Source organism: Tursiops truncatus, chromosome 5 (genome assembly GCF_011762595.2).
Source record: "Tursiops truncatus isolate mTurTru1 chromosome 5, mTurTru1.mat.Y, whole genome shotgun sequence".
Lineage (NCBI taxonomy): Eukaryota > Metazoa > Chordata > Mammalia > Artiodactyla > Delphinidae > Tursiops > Tursiops truncatus.
The window spans coordinates 107,816,708-107,833,824 of NC_047038.1; the positions used below are offsets into that span (position 1 = coordinate 107,816,708).

At 42.7% G+C, this 17,117-nt stretch overlaps 1 protein-coding gene across 10 annotated transcripts in view; it reads left to right on the top strand.

The window, feature by feature from the left end:
• SH3D19 (SH3 domain containing 19) overlaps positions 1-17,117 on the top strand; it is a 135,208-nt gene that overhangs the window by 75,837 nt on the left and 42,254 nt on the right. For 8 of the 10 annotated variants that reach the window (XR_012332141.1, XR_004526733.2, XR_012332140.1 and 5 more), the window contains 5 exons: positions 127-169; positions 2,431-2,569; positions 2,697-2,859; positions 4,125-5,156; positions 15,513-15,620. Coding sequence is in view for 7 of the 10 variants with exons in the window: in XM_033857298.2 (XP_033713189.1) it covers positions 127-169; positions 2,431-2,569; positions 2,697-2,859; positions 4,125-5,156; positions 15,513-15,620 (1,485 nt within the window). In the remaining 3 variants the exon portion in view is untranslated. The remainder of the gene's footprint in view (positions 1-126; positions 170-2,430; positions 2,570-2,696; positions 2,860-4,124; positions 5,157-15,512; positions 15,621-17,117) is intronic. The other 2 variants (XM_019926572.3, XM_019926575.3) reach the window with 1 other exon arrangement.

The window sequence follows — 17,117 nt, forward strand, 5'->3', positions numbered from 1 at the left end:
AAATTCATACATTCTCTCTGATGTCAAATATAAGCTAACTTTTTCCAATAGTGTATCCTATAAAAATTTAAACCTTTATTGAATATACGAATTTTGTACTTTATCAGTGTATTCTTTCTTTTATAGCTTCTCGGACTTCTATTCAGAGTGAGCTTCATCGAGATAGGAGGTATGGTTATATTTATAATAGAGGACATATATTCTGCTAATTATGAAGTAAAAGTGTGTCATCAGTTAGCAGGTTAAATATTTCTCTCTCATAAGGAGTGTATTACAGCCTCATCAGTACATTTTCTGAATTAATCTGTAAGTTTGAATGATGATTTCGCTTGAGAGAAGAAGCAGTACAAGCCTGAAAATCTTCTTTTGACAGTAATTATTTACTGAAGCCAATCTAAAAATGTTTATTAAGCAACTGCTGTATGGGAAGCATTGTTGTAACTACTTCAAAGAAATGCTTTGTACCTCATAGCTACTTAGTAAATGTCACATGGATGAATGAACTGATGACAGCATAGAAAATTGAATAAAGGAAGGATAAAGAAAGGAAAAGAGTCAGGCAGACTAGGTGGATAGCTGAATGAATAAAAATGGCTAGATGGCTGGTGGGAGGGAGGGATGGAGGGGAGCAGGGAGGAGTGAGTCACTGGATAGATAGAAGGAAGGACCAATAGACAGACGGATGATAGGATGGATGGAAGTGTGGACAGGTGGATAAATAGAAAGATAGATTTATGGTCCCTACTGTCAGATTTCTTAAAGTATCGTGTTGACTAATGAAGAGCAAGGAGTTTATAGTCAGACATAGCCAAGTTCAAATCCTGACTTCGTTTCTCACCATGTGACCTTGGGCAAGCTCCTTAACCTTTCTTAGCTTCTATATCCCCACCTTTAAAATGGCGCTAATCATACTTACCTCATAGGGTTGTCATAAGGGTTAATGCGTGTATAGTGGTTAACATTTGTTAACTAGTAATTCATTATCTAGTTAGATAAAAGCTATATAACAATTGGAATGACTCATTTGGATTCCACACGGGGAAGTGAAAGTAAGTTCACTGTGGCACACTTAGCATAATGTCTAAGAGGGGATTGGCTAAACGCAATTTGTGAACCGCTTTTTCTAACCCTGAGTATAATACATGCTCATTACAGAAAATATTGGAAAACTAATAAAAATATAAAGAATAAAGCACAGTGTACTCACTCTCCTACATAAAGACAGCAACAGTTAATAGCTTTGAATAGTACATTCCAGATTATGAAGATAGGTAACAGGATTCTGTACATACATCTCAGAATCTCATTTTTCTCTATAATTAGATCTTATATTTCCCTTTGTCAATCCAATCTCTTCTACTATATGACTGTTTGTGTTTAAATAATATTTGTCTGTGAGGTGATCATATTCTTTGTTTAATCGTTTTTCTCATGTTGAATATATGTGTTCTTATTTCAGTTATTTGTGCTAATAAATAATCCTTGTTATTTAAATTTTTAAAAGCTATAAGTAGAGGTTCTTAGGTAATGCAGTTCATTTAATCAATGGGCAGTTTCTCCTGATTCACAGGCTAGCATGAGAGTGTGTGTACGTGTACAGTTTTTATAATGGCAGTGCTTTTTATTTTTATTTTCCATAGAGTTCTAGAGAAAGGCAGAGGAGGTATCATCATACCTATTTGTTAAATGAGAAAAGTGAGGCTCAGAGAGCTTGACTGATTTGCTCAGAGTCACGCAGTTGGTATTTGTTAGGAAATCAGGTTGAATAAAGTGTAAACATGAGACCGTAGAATCAGGTTAAGAAAATGATGAAAGAAGCCACACCTAAATCACTGTGGCTCCAAGTATTGAAGATTAAGCATCAGATTCCTATACAAACTGACCAGGAACACAGACACACACATCAGGGTCTAGAAGTGAACAAGTAAACTCTAAACACTGAAAGATCATTCTGAATGGGGGAGAGGTAGAGTGAGGAGGAGGGCGCTGTTCTTCTAATACATAGTATCATTTCAGAGTAGGTACTTTATAATAACGGAAAACTAAACATTTCCATTCAACCAGTGCATTTTTCTGTCTTACGATACCCTGTGTTTGTGCCATAGGCTAGATAGCAGAGCCCTGGGTTGAAGAGGTTGTATGGGTCTTGGTCCTCATTCTTATCAGCCAGGGCAGAGCGAAGTGTACTCAGGGTACATCTCTAACTCTCTGAGGCCAGTGTCATGGAGGATGGCTGTCACATGCTCCCTCGAAGCCTGCCTCGGTGTACTGTTAGAAAAAGTGCAGGTCAGACAGGTCATTTCTGTGACTATGGCAGTTCTTACGTCACTTTCTTGGGTGGTAGTTATTTTCATGAATCTTTGAACATTTACAAATAGACAATAGCTTGTTACCAGGCTGTAAAATCTCACTGAGGCTTCTGTCTGCTAGGCGCCCAGAGATCACCATTGTGGCAGCTGAGCCACTGAGGCCGACCTCGTGGTTTCCAGGAGCCCCACCCCCAGGACTGGCATTTCCCCCATCTTCCACAGCAGGCCCTTGGAGGCCCAGTGAGCTGGTTCCTGCCGAGGTGAGTAAACATCGCATTATCTCTCTGCATTTTATTTTTAATGAAGTTCAAAGATAAGAACAGTGAGACCGTTAACACCTTGGCTATCACCCATAGGTGTCTAAAATCTTCATCCTTCCTTCTACAGCTCCCACCATCGTATGAACAAGTCATAAAAGAAATCAACCAAGTTCAAGTTAACACTACAAATAATAATAATGCTGCTGCCACTCCAAGGCACACTATTACTTCAGCAACTCAGACTGACTTTTCAGAAGAAATAGACAACCATCTGCCTCAAAGTAATGCAAGTAATTTGTCTTCCCTAATTCTGACCTAGTTCTAGGGAAGTAGTCAGTAGGCTCCTGCCTTTAAAATAATTTGCGATTTGTGCATAATTCATTGAGCTCTGCTTCCCAGTCGTCGTGATCACTGTGTGTTTGCTTTATTTGGGTTTGCTGTGATTATTATAATAGGCCATTCTTCATCCTCACAAGCCGCAGCCCCAATCTCTGGGGTTCACCCTAGTTCATATCACAAAAACATCATCTTTTTTTATTATTTTTTAAAATTTCTTTATTTTATTTTATTTTTGGCTGCGTTGGGTCTTCGTTGCTGCGTGCGAGCTTTCTCTAGTTGTGGCGAGCAGGGGCTACTCTTCACTGCGGTGCGCGGGCTTCTCATTGCGGTGGCTTCTCTTGTTGTGGAGCACGGACTCTAGGTGCACGGGCTCAGTAGTTGTGGCATGTGAGCTCGGTAGTTGTGGCTTGCAGGCTCTAGAGCACAGGTTCAGTAGTTGTGGCGCACAGGCTTAGTTGCTCCACGGCATATGGGATTTTCCTGGACCAGGGCTCGAATCCGTGTTCCCTGCATTGGCAGGCAGACTCTTAACAGCTGCACCACCAGGGAAGTCCCCAAAACATCATCCTTTTAACTCATTAAACTCATGGTTTAACTCATCCTTTTAACTCATTATCCTTTTAACTCATACTGCTGATGCCCTTTATTCCCATTGAGAAAGCTGTTATATTTAGCACTTAACTTGATAGGATGCTAAAAGTGGTTGTCCTGTTAGGCTTTTAAAAAGCATTATATTAAGATAACAAATGAGAGTAAGTTACTCTGGAAAAGTAAAGCAAGAATTTTGGGAATTTTGACAAGAGAGAAATGGTCATTGATAAGTCTACTGAGAATCAGGAATTTAATGGTGTTTTACAATATTATATAGGGTATAACTAGTGGTCCAGTGCTTAAGACTCTGCATTTCCACTGCAGTGGAAGCACGGGTTCCATCCCTGGCCGGGGAACTAAGATCGTGTATGCTGCACAGTGTGACAAAAAAATAAATAAAAATAAAATATTATATAATGAATATTTCTATATGAATAAATATAATGTGAAGAACCCTCCTGCAGGAAGCTGAATATAAACATCTCTCCATTGATTTTAGAATTACTTTTTCCTAAGGAAGGAAACCAGAATCTCTTGATAGTCTACATGTCTATTGTTAAACTCTGTGTATCCTTTTTCTTTGAAATTATAACATGGCCGCTTCTGTTCGTTTTGGTCTTGTCAGCACTGCCGGCACCTCTGAAACCTCTCCTGCCTTCCCCAGCAGCCTCAGCCAGCGATCCTCCGACAGACGAGACGCCTTTAATAGTCTTTGATATTTCTGAAGAACAGAGTTGTCCAGAAAACTCCAGTGCTACAAGATGTCCAGTGCCCAAACCAAGATCAAAAAGCAACCTCAGACCAGTGGCCAGAGAGCCTCACGTTAAAGAGCCGGATCCCCAGAAAAGCAGCCCAGCGGCCACGCCAGAGGAGGCAACCCCGAGCCGGCCCCAGCCTCTGTGGGACGATACCAGCCACTCGGACAGTCAGGCAGTGATGAACATTATGAACGCAGAACGGAGCCCAAATACCGTTGTTTCCAGGATCAAAGCACTTGAGGGTCAGACAAATGCGGAAAGCGTGGGACTGCCCAAGAAGCCAGAAATTGCCCCCCGCACAGTCCCCCCGAGGCCTGCTCCTGCCTCAGGGAAACCCTCCGTGGCTCCCAAACCGGCAGCTGACAGAGCCTCTGGAGGCTGGGACTCCTGGACCACAAACAGACTCCGGGGGGCCTCTAGGGAAGGCCTCACCCCACACTCTCCACCGCAAGAAGCAGGGAGCGTCCCTGCAACCAAACCCGAATTGCCAAAGAAACCGAATCCTGGCCTCATACGAAGTGTTAATCCCGAGAGTCTGGGAGGAGGGTCCATGGCCGAGAGCCCCGCCAGTGGGAAGAAAGCCCCGACTCCGGCTCCTCGGCCTTTGCTGCCCAAGAAATCAGCTTCTGCAGGAGTGGCCCCCTACCCTGCGGCCTCAGAAGCGCCCCCCTACCCTGCGGCTTTGCTGAAACCCATCACTGTGCCTCCCCGACTCTCCGTGGCGTCACAAGCCAAAGCGTTCAGGTCCCTGGGAGAAGGACCCCCGGCCAGCCCCCCAGTCCCGGTTCTGCAAAGCAAGCCTCCGGGGGACATCGACCTCATCAGCTTTGACGATGAGGTTTTACCCGCCCCATCTGGGAACCTGGCTGAAGACTCTATTGATTCAGAGATGGTTCTGGGTGAGTAAAACTCAGAAGAGGAGGGCAATCTAAATTCATCATAGGACATCTCAAGTGGCGCTGCTGTTTGCGTTTCTGGCAATAAGTTATTGAGGCGTAGACGTGCATGTGTGTGCACATGCGTGCATGTGGACGTGTGTGTGTGTGGATGTGTAGAGACAGGGAGAAACACAGCGAGATTAAGAAACAAGGAGCCGGGGCTTCCCTGGTGGCGCAGTGGTTGAGAGCCCGCCTGCCGATGCGGGGGACACGGGTTCGTGCCCCGGTCCGGGAGGATCCCGCGTGCCGCGGAGCGGCTGGGCCCGTGAGCCATGGCCGCTGAGCCTGCGCGTCCGGAGCCTGTGCTCCGCAACGGGAGAGGCCGCAACAGTGAGAGGCTCACGTACAGAAAAAAAAAAAAAAGAAACAAGGAGCCGGGTGGGAGATGGAATCAGAGCGAAGGGAAAATCTGGGATGGGGAGATGGTGACGGAGAAAGAGGGAGGCACACGTGTTGATTACTCTCACATGAGCCAGACATAAGCAGACTGGGACCAGGGACTTAACTAGATGAGAGGCCGGCTCCCTCCTCGGGCAGGTGGAGATTCAAGCATTAGGAGGAAGAGAGGGAAACTTCTCAGAGTGGGGAAGTCATGCCCCAGAAGGGCTCCTCAGATGGAGCCAGCCCCACGGCAGTGCCGGGAAAGGGGCCAGCCCTGCGGAGGACTCTGGCAGGAGCAGTAAACCCGGCCATATGTTGCTCCATAATCTTCACAGAACACCTTCCCTTGGGAATGGAAAGTTTTGTAAATAAACTACAACAGTTGTAAGTTTCCTGCCAAGATCGGGACAATTAGATTTCCCAAGAGGCAGAGAGTATGTTTTCTTTCCTCACACTGTTCAAATGGAGAGTGTGATGGTAAAGCTTATCTTCGATTTGTCAAACTAAACTGCTGTACTTGTCATTGCTAAGATTCCTTTCACTGCTGTTTACTTACTTGGGCAGAATTTATGAACATGTAAGCGTAATAGTATTTTCAAAAGGTTAGCTGTCATCTTCTAAATGTTTAACATGCATCAAAATGATATAAGCTCTGTGATTCAAAACCAAATTCTGCTAAGTACAGGCATATTTTAAATAACAACCACATATTTATTAAATATTTATCATGCACACAACATTGTAACTGGCTATAGCATGCCTCTTGTCCATAAGGAGTGGAAAGAAAAACATTAGGATATATTGAACTTCTGCCTAGCTCCAGACCCTCTGCTAGATGTCCAGACATACATTATTTAATTTAATACTTACCCTAACCCTTTACAAGGCATCATTGCCCTCAGTTTGCAGATGAAGAAAATGAGACTGAGAGAGATCAAAGGGTAATTACTCGGTTTTCCAAAGCAGGATTCAAAGTCCGTCTTTTCTTTCTAAGTCTAGTTTAATGTTCACTCCATCATGTTGGTACTCAGCATTTTCACGAATCCTTAAACCAGGCAACACATTAAAAACTTTTCAAGTTTTTGTTATACCATTTTCTTACTTAAACCCTTGTGGTGTTAACAGGGTTCAGAGTAGGACAGGGAGGGGTAGATCCAACAGCCGCAGGCTGTTCAGGGGTGGAAACAGTACAAGCCAAAATAATAACCACCTTCTGTAGACGCTGCTAGACTCTGTGGGAATGGCACCTTGGTTAATAATTGCTGAGAATTTATTCTGTGTCATCAAGCAGATAATTACAGTCATCTTCAAAAAGGAAGGTCAGCAGTATACATCAACATGAATACAGTATCGTGCTTCCTACTCAGCCTTTTCTGTTTCTTGATTTCTACCACTTCCTTGCACAGTGTTTAATTACTGAGGCAGTGTTTCAGCAAAAGGTCTAATTTGCTTGCCCCACCTGACTTTAACCATTGCTCTTACCTGTGGAGTTATCCTGAACTGAACACTCTGTCTTCTTTTTTTTTTAATTTTATAAATTTATTTATTTTATTTATTTTTGTCTGCGTTGGGTCTCTGTTGCTGCGCACTGGCTTTCTCTAGTTGCTGCGAGCGGGGGCTATTCTTCGTTGCGGTGCGTGGGCTGCTCATCGCACTGGCCTCTCTTGTTGCAGAGCACGGGCTCTAGGTGCGCGGGCTTCAGTAGTTGTGGCTCGCGAGCTGTAGAGTGCAGGCTCGGTAGTTGTGGCACATGGGCTTAGCTGCTCCGCGGCCTGTGAGATCTTCCCGGACCAGGGCTCTAACCCATGTCCCCTGCATTGGCAGGCAGATTCTTAACCACTGCGCCACCAGGGAAGTCCACTCTGTCTTCTTTTTAAACCTGCTTCTCTTCCTGTATTCTGCTCCTGTCCTAGTGACACCATCACACACCAGCCCCCCCAAAGGATCCTATCCATCATCCTTGAGCCTTCCTACCTCTCACACACAGTGACTAGCTGTTTGGACTTAGAGTCAGGCAGGTCGGGGTCTACCACTTAAATGCTATGTGACCTTGGGCAATTTACTTAACTCCACAATGCCTCGGTTTCCTCGTCTGTAAAACACGATAATAATACTCCTCCTGGAGGTATTGTAGGGTTAAATATGATTATGGAGGAAAGCCCTATCACATTGTCTGAAACACGGTAATAATACTCCTGGAGGCATTGCAAGTGTTAAATATGATTATGGAGGGAAGCCTTATCACATTGTCTGAAACATGGTATGTGCTCAATAAGTGGTAGTCATTATTCTTACTTCTTGTCCTTCACATCCAGTTAGTGGTCAAGTCCTGCTGGTTTTATTTTCTGAATAGTTCTTAAATTTTCCTCTAGTTTTCATCACTCCTGCTACTGGCCCACTTTTCTAATCTTTAGGCCCAGATTCCTGCAGTAGCCTCCTAAATTGAGCCTCTGCTTCTGCCTCAAACCCATCATCATATCATGGTTACCCAACGGATTTTTCTACAGTGTACATTGGACCTTGTTGCTTCCTTGCTTATTGCCCTCCAGAGGCCTTCAAGATCACCTCTGAATTCCTCAAAATGCAGAGGGAATTTTTGTTTGTTTACTGACTGGGGCTTTGTGACTTTTTTGGGGTGGGGGAGCTACACATTTTTTTAATTGAAGTATAATTGACATACAGCACTATGTTAGTTCCATGTGCACAGCCTAGTGAGTTGATATTTCAAGAGGATCACCATAAGTCTAGTTACCATCTGCCATCATACAAAGTTATTACAGTATTATTAACTATATTCCCCATGCTCTAAGGCTTTGTGACTTTTTGATGGTGTATTAATAGCATTGTCTTGTAGATAAAGGGTTATGGTCTTTTGGTGAAACCTTGCTTAATCGTCCTGGCATCAGCCAAAAACTGGGGGAGGAACACAGGAGAAAGGAGAGAAACTCACAGATACGTCTTTCCTTCTTTTTCTTTTCCCTCAAAAAATAAAGAAAATCCAATAAAGTAGTTTTCATAAAATGAAGTTGCCATATTAATCTCAGGAAATAGAGATCAGAAAATACTGAAGCTATGAAAACACTGTAAGGATTAGAAAAATTATTAAAGGGAAACTCATAAAACAGGCAATTTAATATTGGATTCATTTCTTAGGTAGAATGCCTTCCAGGTTAATGTAGTGGAGCTGAGAAGCATTAGCAATTCCTCTTCACACCTTTACAAATCATACCCAGGTGTCAAAAAAGCAGAATACTTCTGCTGTCAACCCCATTACACAGACCAGAATGATAGTGTAGCAGCCAATTTCTGCTATTAACAGAACTCAAGGGGAAGAAAGACAGAAATGACAGAAAAGCTAGCCAAGGATGGTGAAACTAATTATGATGACAAGCATATTATTGGAGACAGGTAATGGGCAGAAAACTACATTATCATCAGTGTTTTTCCCAACCCAGTAATGAAGACCATGTGGCTATAGGTGTAAAGGGGCAGCAGGTGTGAGGGGGCTGGAAGGAGGGCAGAGTAAACACTGCAAATAAAAGTAGAGAAAGATGCCATGGACTTTCCTTAGACTTGGTTAGGAGATGCTTTTGCAGGTAGTTGTGTTTTCTCTATAGAAGCAAGAGCAAAGAGTCTGTGATAGAGGAAATTATGACACTGGGGTTCTTAACCCTTTCTGGATCACAGAGCTCAGTTAGCCTATGAATCTTTTTTCTCCCTTGAAAATAACCCTTTTGCACACGTATGCACAGTTGGAGGTACAGTTTCCAGAGCTTCAAGGGCCTATTCTTGGAACCCAGATTAAGGACGTCTACAGAATGTTGGAAATTGCCTTCAGTGGACTTCTGAAATAAATTCTGGTTGCATGCATACAATGGAATATTGGGCAGTAGCTAAAAAAGAGGCAGACCACCTATTATCCCCTACTATGGACCAACCTCCAAGGTACTCTGGGTGAAAAATGCAAGGTATAGATAGTATTCATGGTATTTTAGCTATAGTGTTGGTGTTAAAACACATATTTACATGTACATATGCTGTGTCTTTGGAAGACGTATTAAAAATGCTAACAAAGGTGGTCTTTTATGAGGGAACTCCATCAGCAGGAGAGGATGGGGGAAGCTGGTCTTCAAATAGATGACCGTAAGCAGAATTAGGATGAAAGAAACTAGGAGGCATATCCCTTGTCTTTGCCACAGAGAAAGAGCTGCCCCCCACACTGTTCCTCAGCCTGTGACGAGTAGAAATTTTAAGAATAATAAAATGCGATTTTTCTAAACAATTATATTATTCAAGGTTACAAATAAAAGCTAATTATTATGAACTAAATATGTCTAAATTAGACAAATTCAAAAATATGTATCTGCATTATTTCCTATTAAATAGAATCACTGAGGAGTATTAGCCAAAAAAAAAGAGTTTTTGTTTTTCTCGTTACTTTATGGAAAATTTTATGGCCATTATTGTCTTGAAAAAGCAGCTAAAGGGACAAGTATTTTCATATTTTTCCTCTTCTTTCTTTTTTTTTTTTTTTAATTTTTATTGTTGGCTGCAGTGGGTCTTGGCTGCTGCGTGCCGGCTTTCTCTAGTTGCGGTGAGGGGGGGCTACTCTTTGTTGTGGCGCACGGGCTGGGTTGCTCCGCGGCATGTGAGATCTTCCCGGACCAGGGATCGAACCTGTGTCCCCTGCATTGGCACGCGGATTCTTAACCACTGTTCCACCAGGGAAGTCCCTCCTCTTATTTCTAAGTGATTTTTGTTTCAGTTTGTTTGGCAGGGGTGTTATTTCAGCTTCATTTTGTAACTTTTTTCATGTGATTGAATTTATTTTATTGGATTTTTTTTTCAGTCACAAAGTAACATATATTTGCGGTAACAAGTCTAACAATATAAACATTTAGTAAAAGGCAAAAATGAATCTCCCTCCAATCCATTCAAATCCCCGGAATAACCAGTGTGAACCATGTTGTATGTAGCTTTCTGTGCCTTTGGACATTCCAAGCCAAAGCTTACAAACACGTACACGTACATGTACTTCTTCCTGTTTTTTACAAAAAGTTTTACCTAACTGTACCCATTACTCAGCAGCAAAAATGTTTACTTACCTAACTGTACCCATTACCCAGCAGCTTACTTTATTCATTTAGTAATGAGGTTTAGGGACTTCTCTCCAGGCCAGTAGATCTAAGTCTGACTCCTTGTTCCCTGATACCTGCCTGATATTCCCTGGTATGAGCGCAGCACAGGCAAGTCCACGTTTCCCCTATTGATGGACACCACTACAAAAAATGCTCTTGTAAACACTCTTGTAAATATTTTTACTTCTACTAGTGCTTTTATAAAGAAATTTCCAGAAGTGGGACTCCTGGCTTAAAGATCATGAACTTTAAACTTATTAACAGTACCAACAATCCAGTTTCCCACCTGGCAGTGCCAGGAGTTCCCAAACGTGAGGTACCATCCTTGCCTTCTAGGTTGCCCCCTTAACATTGCTGTTGGAGAAAAATACCCCTCTCACGAAAAGACGCAAAAAGTAAGCATACTGTGTAGCTAGAGGGAGACTCTCACACCATCATCAAGATGAAAAACAGGCCTCTGGCTCCACCTTCTCACTGAAGTGATGCTGTCTCTCCTCTCCGCTCATCGGCACGCCTCTTCTGGAAGGCAGCCTGGGACAGGGCGCAGCGAGGCACAGGCCGAGCTCACTGACTCAGGGAGCACAGCTAGGGGAAGTCATGAAGCAGACCCACTCCTGCCAAACAGCCACAGTACTGGAACACTCAGACTTCCTTGCTTCACTGTACTGACAAAGAATTTTTTTTCTTCTTTGTTTTGGAGACGTGTATACTAGAATAATTACACATGATCTGAGTGCCAGTTATCAAAGAGCAGCTAATGATACTAAAAGTAAAGACCAAGAAAGAGAGAGAAAGTGGGTAGCTAGGACACTTTGAATACTTTGTATTTAAGTTGTATCTTGCTACTTCAGTTTAAATCTAGCAGGTTTTAAAAAATGACTGGACCCTTTAATGCGGTAGTTGAGACCTGCAGGATTTGGGACGGGGTTCTCTGAGGCTGGTCCTCCAAGAACAAGCACATTTGGGATCCCCCTGTGCCCAGCCCTCCAAGGGCACTGAGTGGCCTCTTTCTCCTTCTCTGCCCCCCTTGTTCGTGCTCTCACTCCTGGGATGTGAGAGAGAGAGACTGTACGTGGTATCCTGGCCCAGAACATCAGATGGGTTGGGAAATAATTGAAGTGATTCCATACTCAAGATTTTCTTCTCCCTCCACACTCACCTCCCCAAAATCACCAACTAAAAACCTATCCTAATAACCACCAGATCGTAGGGGCCCAAAGCAGCTGTTAAAGCAGAAATACCACTTGAATGGGAGAGCACTGTGAACAGTTATCACCCTTAATCCTTTTCTTGAATTTTGGTCCTTTTCCCAGCAGGAAACAGAGCCCTGAGAGGATGGGCTGTTACAGCCAAGGTTGAGGGGACGGGGGACAGTCAAGTCTGCAGCAGTGGGGGAAGGAAAGTCACTCCTTGGAGGTCAGTGGGTTCCAGTGAGGGCCAAGGAGGCAGAGCAGGGGCAACGGCAGGGGAGAGAGACGAATAGGAAGGAAAGGTGTGCCCACAGGAGAGATACTATGTTTCTGTGTTTGAATAAAATAAATGCCGAGATTGGGGTCTTCAAATTCTTTCATTCTAGCTAGCATTACTCAGAACAGATGACACGTTCAGGGAGTTCAGTTTCAGGTAATGTTTGCAATAATGGGCTTTAATACCAGCCTACCTTCGCCTGTTTATCCATCAGCACTGCTGTTTCCTAAAAACCCAAAGTGTATTTTTCAGCTTGGAAGAACTGTTAGAATATGCAAAATCCATCTGTTGGAAAGAGGATCATGGAGCCCTCCTCTCCCTCGCCCCCTGCACTCCTGTTTCACGCTGCAACCTGCTTCCCTTCTGCCCACAACTGAAGTTCCGCCTTGCTCTACGTTTCCCTTTTTCAGTAGCATATCTCACCTTCTAATATACCACATGAATCAACAATATATTTACTGTTTATTGTCTCCATCTCCTGCTGGAGTGTAAGCATCACAAGGGCAGAGTTCTTTGCTCTGTTCAATGACGTATTCCCAGCATCTAGAATAGTATTTGATGTGTAGCAGGCACCCGATCAATACTGAATGAAAAAAAGTGAAAGAGTAAGTTACAAAGAAATAGGTATAAAATGATCCTGTTTGTGTTTTTCAAAATACCTACGTAATAATACTTATGATACAGGTTTGTGTTTTTCAAAATACGTAGGTAATAATACATATGATACAGAAAAAAAATCTGTAGACAGATACACATATTTTAGATAATAATTATTACTGCAGGGATAGGATTACAGGAGACTTTCTATCATATATTCCTTTTTTTTTTTAAAGATCAACTTTTTTTTTTTTAATAAATTTATTTATTTTTGGCTGTGTTGGGTCTTCATTGTTGCGTGCGGGCTTTCTCTAGTGGCGAGCGGGGGCTACTCTTTTTTTTTTTTTTTTTAAGGCATCTGAAGAATCACCACTATCTTAACCTGAGTTTTGGCAACTCAGGTTAAGGTTTTTTTAATTTATTTGTTTTTAATTTTGGCTGTGTTCGGTCTTCGTTTCTGTGCGAGGGCTTTCTCCAGTTGCGGCAAGCGGGGGCCACTCTTCATTGCAGTGCGCAGCCTCTCTTGTTGTGGAGCGCAGGGTCCAGACGCTCAGGCTCAGTAGTTGTGGCTCATGGGCCTAGCTGCTCCGCGGCATGTGGGATCCTCCCAGACCAGGGCTCGAACCCGTGTCCCCTGCATTGGCAGGCAGATTCTTAACCGCTGTGCCACCAGGGAAGCCCGGGGGCTACTCTTCATTGTGGTGCGAGGGCTTCTCATTGCGGTGGCTTCTCTTGTTGTGGAGCACAGGCTCTAGGTGCACGGGCTTCAGTAGTTGTGGCATGCAGGCTTCAGTAGTTGTGGCTTGTGGGCTCTAGAGCGCAGGCTCAGTAGTTGTGGCTCACGGGCTTAGTTGCTCCACGGCATGTGGGATCTTCCCGGACCAGGGATCGAACCTATGTCCCCTGCATTGGCAGGCGGATTCTTAACCACTGCGCCACCAGGGAAGTCCCTATCATATATTTCTTAATGTTTCCTATTTTTACAATAAATGTTACTTTTGAAATGAAAAATAATGCTATAACAAAATAAGGAATTGACGAATTTCCTTAGACCTAAAAGAAGAAGCTTTGTTTGTTTTCTGGAGATATAGGTTACAATGGAAGAAAGTGATATTATTACAAGAGCCTTTTTTGAAAGTTTGATATTGTTTTGATGATGTTGAGTTGGATTTTTGAGCATAGACAAGACTCGCCTCACTAATAAGCTAATAGACCGGTTTCCATAGAGGGGTCATCTAATTTTTTTTTTCCTAACTAGCCTAATAATTATTATTTTACCTAGCATGCCATCTGGGGGCCTTACTTAGGTGATAGATAATAAACTTAAAATAGGATTGTACTTAACCATCCTATCTCCCCACCTCGCACCGTTACTGGCACATGGTAAGCAGACATGTGAGATCAAGTGACTAGTGAGTGGGTGATGCTCTGGTAGCAGGTCTGAGAGTGGGGTTGCCTGAGAGCTGGGTGGAAGGGAAGGGCAAGTATCAAGGAGCTGAAAGGCCATCTTATCCTTAGCTCAGCTCTTCGTGTATTCTGAAAAGATCTGGTCAGCAAAAGATGCTTTATTGAACTGCAGCTCATAACAGGCAGAACATGAATGCTGTTCATCACAAGTGCTGTGAAGTGCATTGTTTATAGGGAGTATCTCCCTACAGGCGAGATCCAGAGAACAGGTTCTGAATACAGTATGTATTCATTCTGCCTCTTGCTGAATAAAGGCAAAAGCGGCCTCTCGAGACCCTGTGCACCGTATAGAGTATGCATTATACAGTATTTGATTTTATTTTTGCTCATCTATTTATTTTTAGGTTTTTCATCTTCTAAAAATTTTTTGGTCATCTTCCCAAACTACTAAAAAGAACATTTACATTAAAGAAGAAAAGACTATTTCTTTCAGTAAAAAAGTTTGGTGGGGGATTTCTCTGGCGGTCCAGTGGTTAGGGCTCCACGCTCTCACTGCCGAGGGCCTGGGTTCCATCCCTGGTTGGGTAACTAAGACCCCACAAGCCTTGCGGCATGACCAAAAACGAAAAAAGGAAGAAAAAAGTTTGGTGGTTGTGCTTTTATTTAAAATACTCTCCCTAAGCACATACTGTCCATTTTAAATGAGTGGGTTAAGATGGAGAATATATATCCTTGGCCCAAAATTAAATATTTGAAGGGAGATGTCTTATTTTATTTCCAGGATAAAACGTTTTCCGTTTTCATGTTAGCAAGGTGTAGTTTCACTTCACTACTCAATCCGAGAGTGCTGCTGCCAGGCTCCGGCAGGGTGGGATGAGGGGTGGGGACCAGGCCCAGGACCAGCCCTTCAGGGAGGTTTTCCAATGCAGGCACAGGGGTGGGGCAAAGAGACCTTCCTTCCTGGGGGATCCGGGAAGCTTCACTATAGGGGGGAAATTGGCTGCATGTTTCAATTGCCCTTCATTTTCAGGCAGACACTTATGGAATGATTACACTCCTGTGAAAGATAGCTTCTACATAATTGAAGATTGTCCCGGATCTCTCTCATCAGAGAGGAAGAAAAGCCACATGAATTATTTACGGAGCGCCAAGTTATTTCCTTTCATGAGCCCTGACTTTGTTTTTGTCTCTGCAAACTGAGATTTTGTTTATCCATGAATAGTTTTCCCTAGAGCATGAAAAATATGACTCTTTAATTATGAATGAGGTTTTTTTGTTTGAGTCCATGTTAACTAAAACATGCAAAATACACTGTGTTTTTCATTAGATCCCTTTCAGCTCCCCACAAGAACAGAACCAGCAAAGGAACGAGCAGTTCAACCAGCACCCACCAGGAAGCCCACTGTGATTCGAATTCCAGCCAAACCAGGAAAATGTAAGCACTTCTCTGCCTCATTTATTTGCTTCTCCAAGAGCCAGGGAGAAATACATGCTAATTGTCAATGTCTGCTTTTGAAATTATGTGTAATCAGCCACTTATTATTATTTTTCTGTCGAGAACATTTTCTTTTAACATCTTTATTGGAGTATAATTGCTTTACAATGGTGTGTTAGTTTCTGCTGTATAACAGAGTGAATCAGCTATACCTATACATATATCCCCATATCTCCTCCCTCATTTATTTTTTAATTTTTTAACATCTTTATTGCAGTATAATTGCTTTACAATGGTGTGTTAGTTTCTGCTTTATAACAAAGTGAATCAGTTATACATATACATATATCCCCATATCTCTTCTCTCTTGCATCTCCCTCCCTCCCACCCTCCCTATCCCACCCCTCTAGGTGGTCACAGAGCACTGAGCTGATCCCCCTGTGCTATGCAGCTGCTTCCCACTAGCTATTTAGTTTACATTTGGTAGTATATATATGTCCATGCCACTCTCTGTTTGTCCCAGCTTCCCCTTCCCCCTCCCCATATCCTCAAGTCCATCTCGGCATCTGCATCTTTATTCCTGTCCTGCCCCTAGGTTCTTCAGAACCATTTTCTTTTTTAGGATTCCATATATATGTATTAGCATATGGTATTTGTTTTTCTCTTTCTGACTTACTTCACTCTGTATGACAGACTCTAGGTACATCCACCTCACTAAAAATTAACTCAATTTTGTTTCTTTTTATGGCTGAGTCATATTCCATCGTATATATGTGCCACATCTTCTTTATCCATTCATCTGTCGATGGACACTTAGGTTGCTTCCATGACTTGCTTATTGTAAATAGAGCTGCAATGAACATTGTGGTACATGACTCTTTTAGAATTATGGTTTTCTCAGGGTATATGCCCAGTAATGGGATTGCTGGGTCGTATGGTAATTCTATTTTTAGTTTTTTAAGGAACCTCCAAACTGTTCTCCATAGTGGCGTATCAATTTACATTCCCACCAACAGTGAAAGAGGGTTCCCTTTTCTCCACACCCTCTCCAGCATTTATTGTTTGTAGATTTTTTGACGATGGCCATTCTGACTGGTGTGAGGTGATACCTCATTGTAGTTTTGATTTGCATTTCTCTAATGATTAGTGATGTTGAGCATCCTTTGATGTCTTTGTTGGGAATCTGTATATCTCCTTGGGAGAAATGTCTGTTTAGGTTTTCTGCCCATTTTTGGATTGGGTTGTTTGTCTTTTTGATATTGAGCTGTACGAGCTGCTTATAGATTTTGGAGATTAATCCTTTGTCAGTTGCTTCATTTGCAAATGTTTTCTCCCATTCTGAGGGTTGTCTTTTCATCTTGTTTATGGTTTCCTTTGCTGTGAAAAAGCTCTTAAGTTTCATTAGGTCCCATTTGTTTACTTTCATTTTTATTTCCATTTCTCTAGGAGGTGGGTCAAAAGGATCGTGCTTTGATTTATGTCATAGAGTGTTCTGCC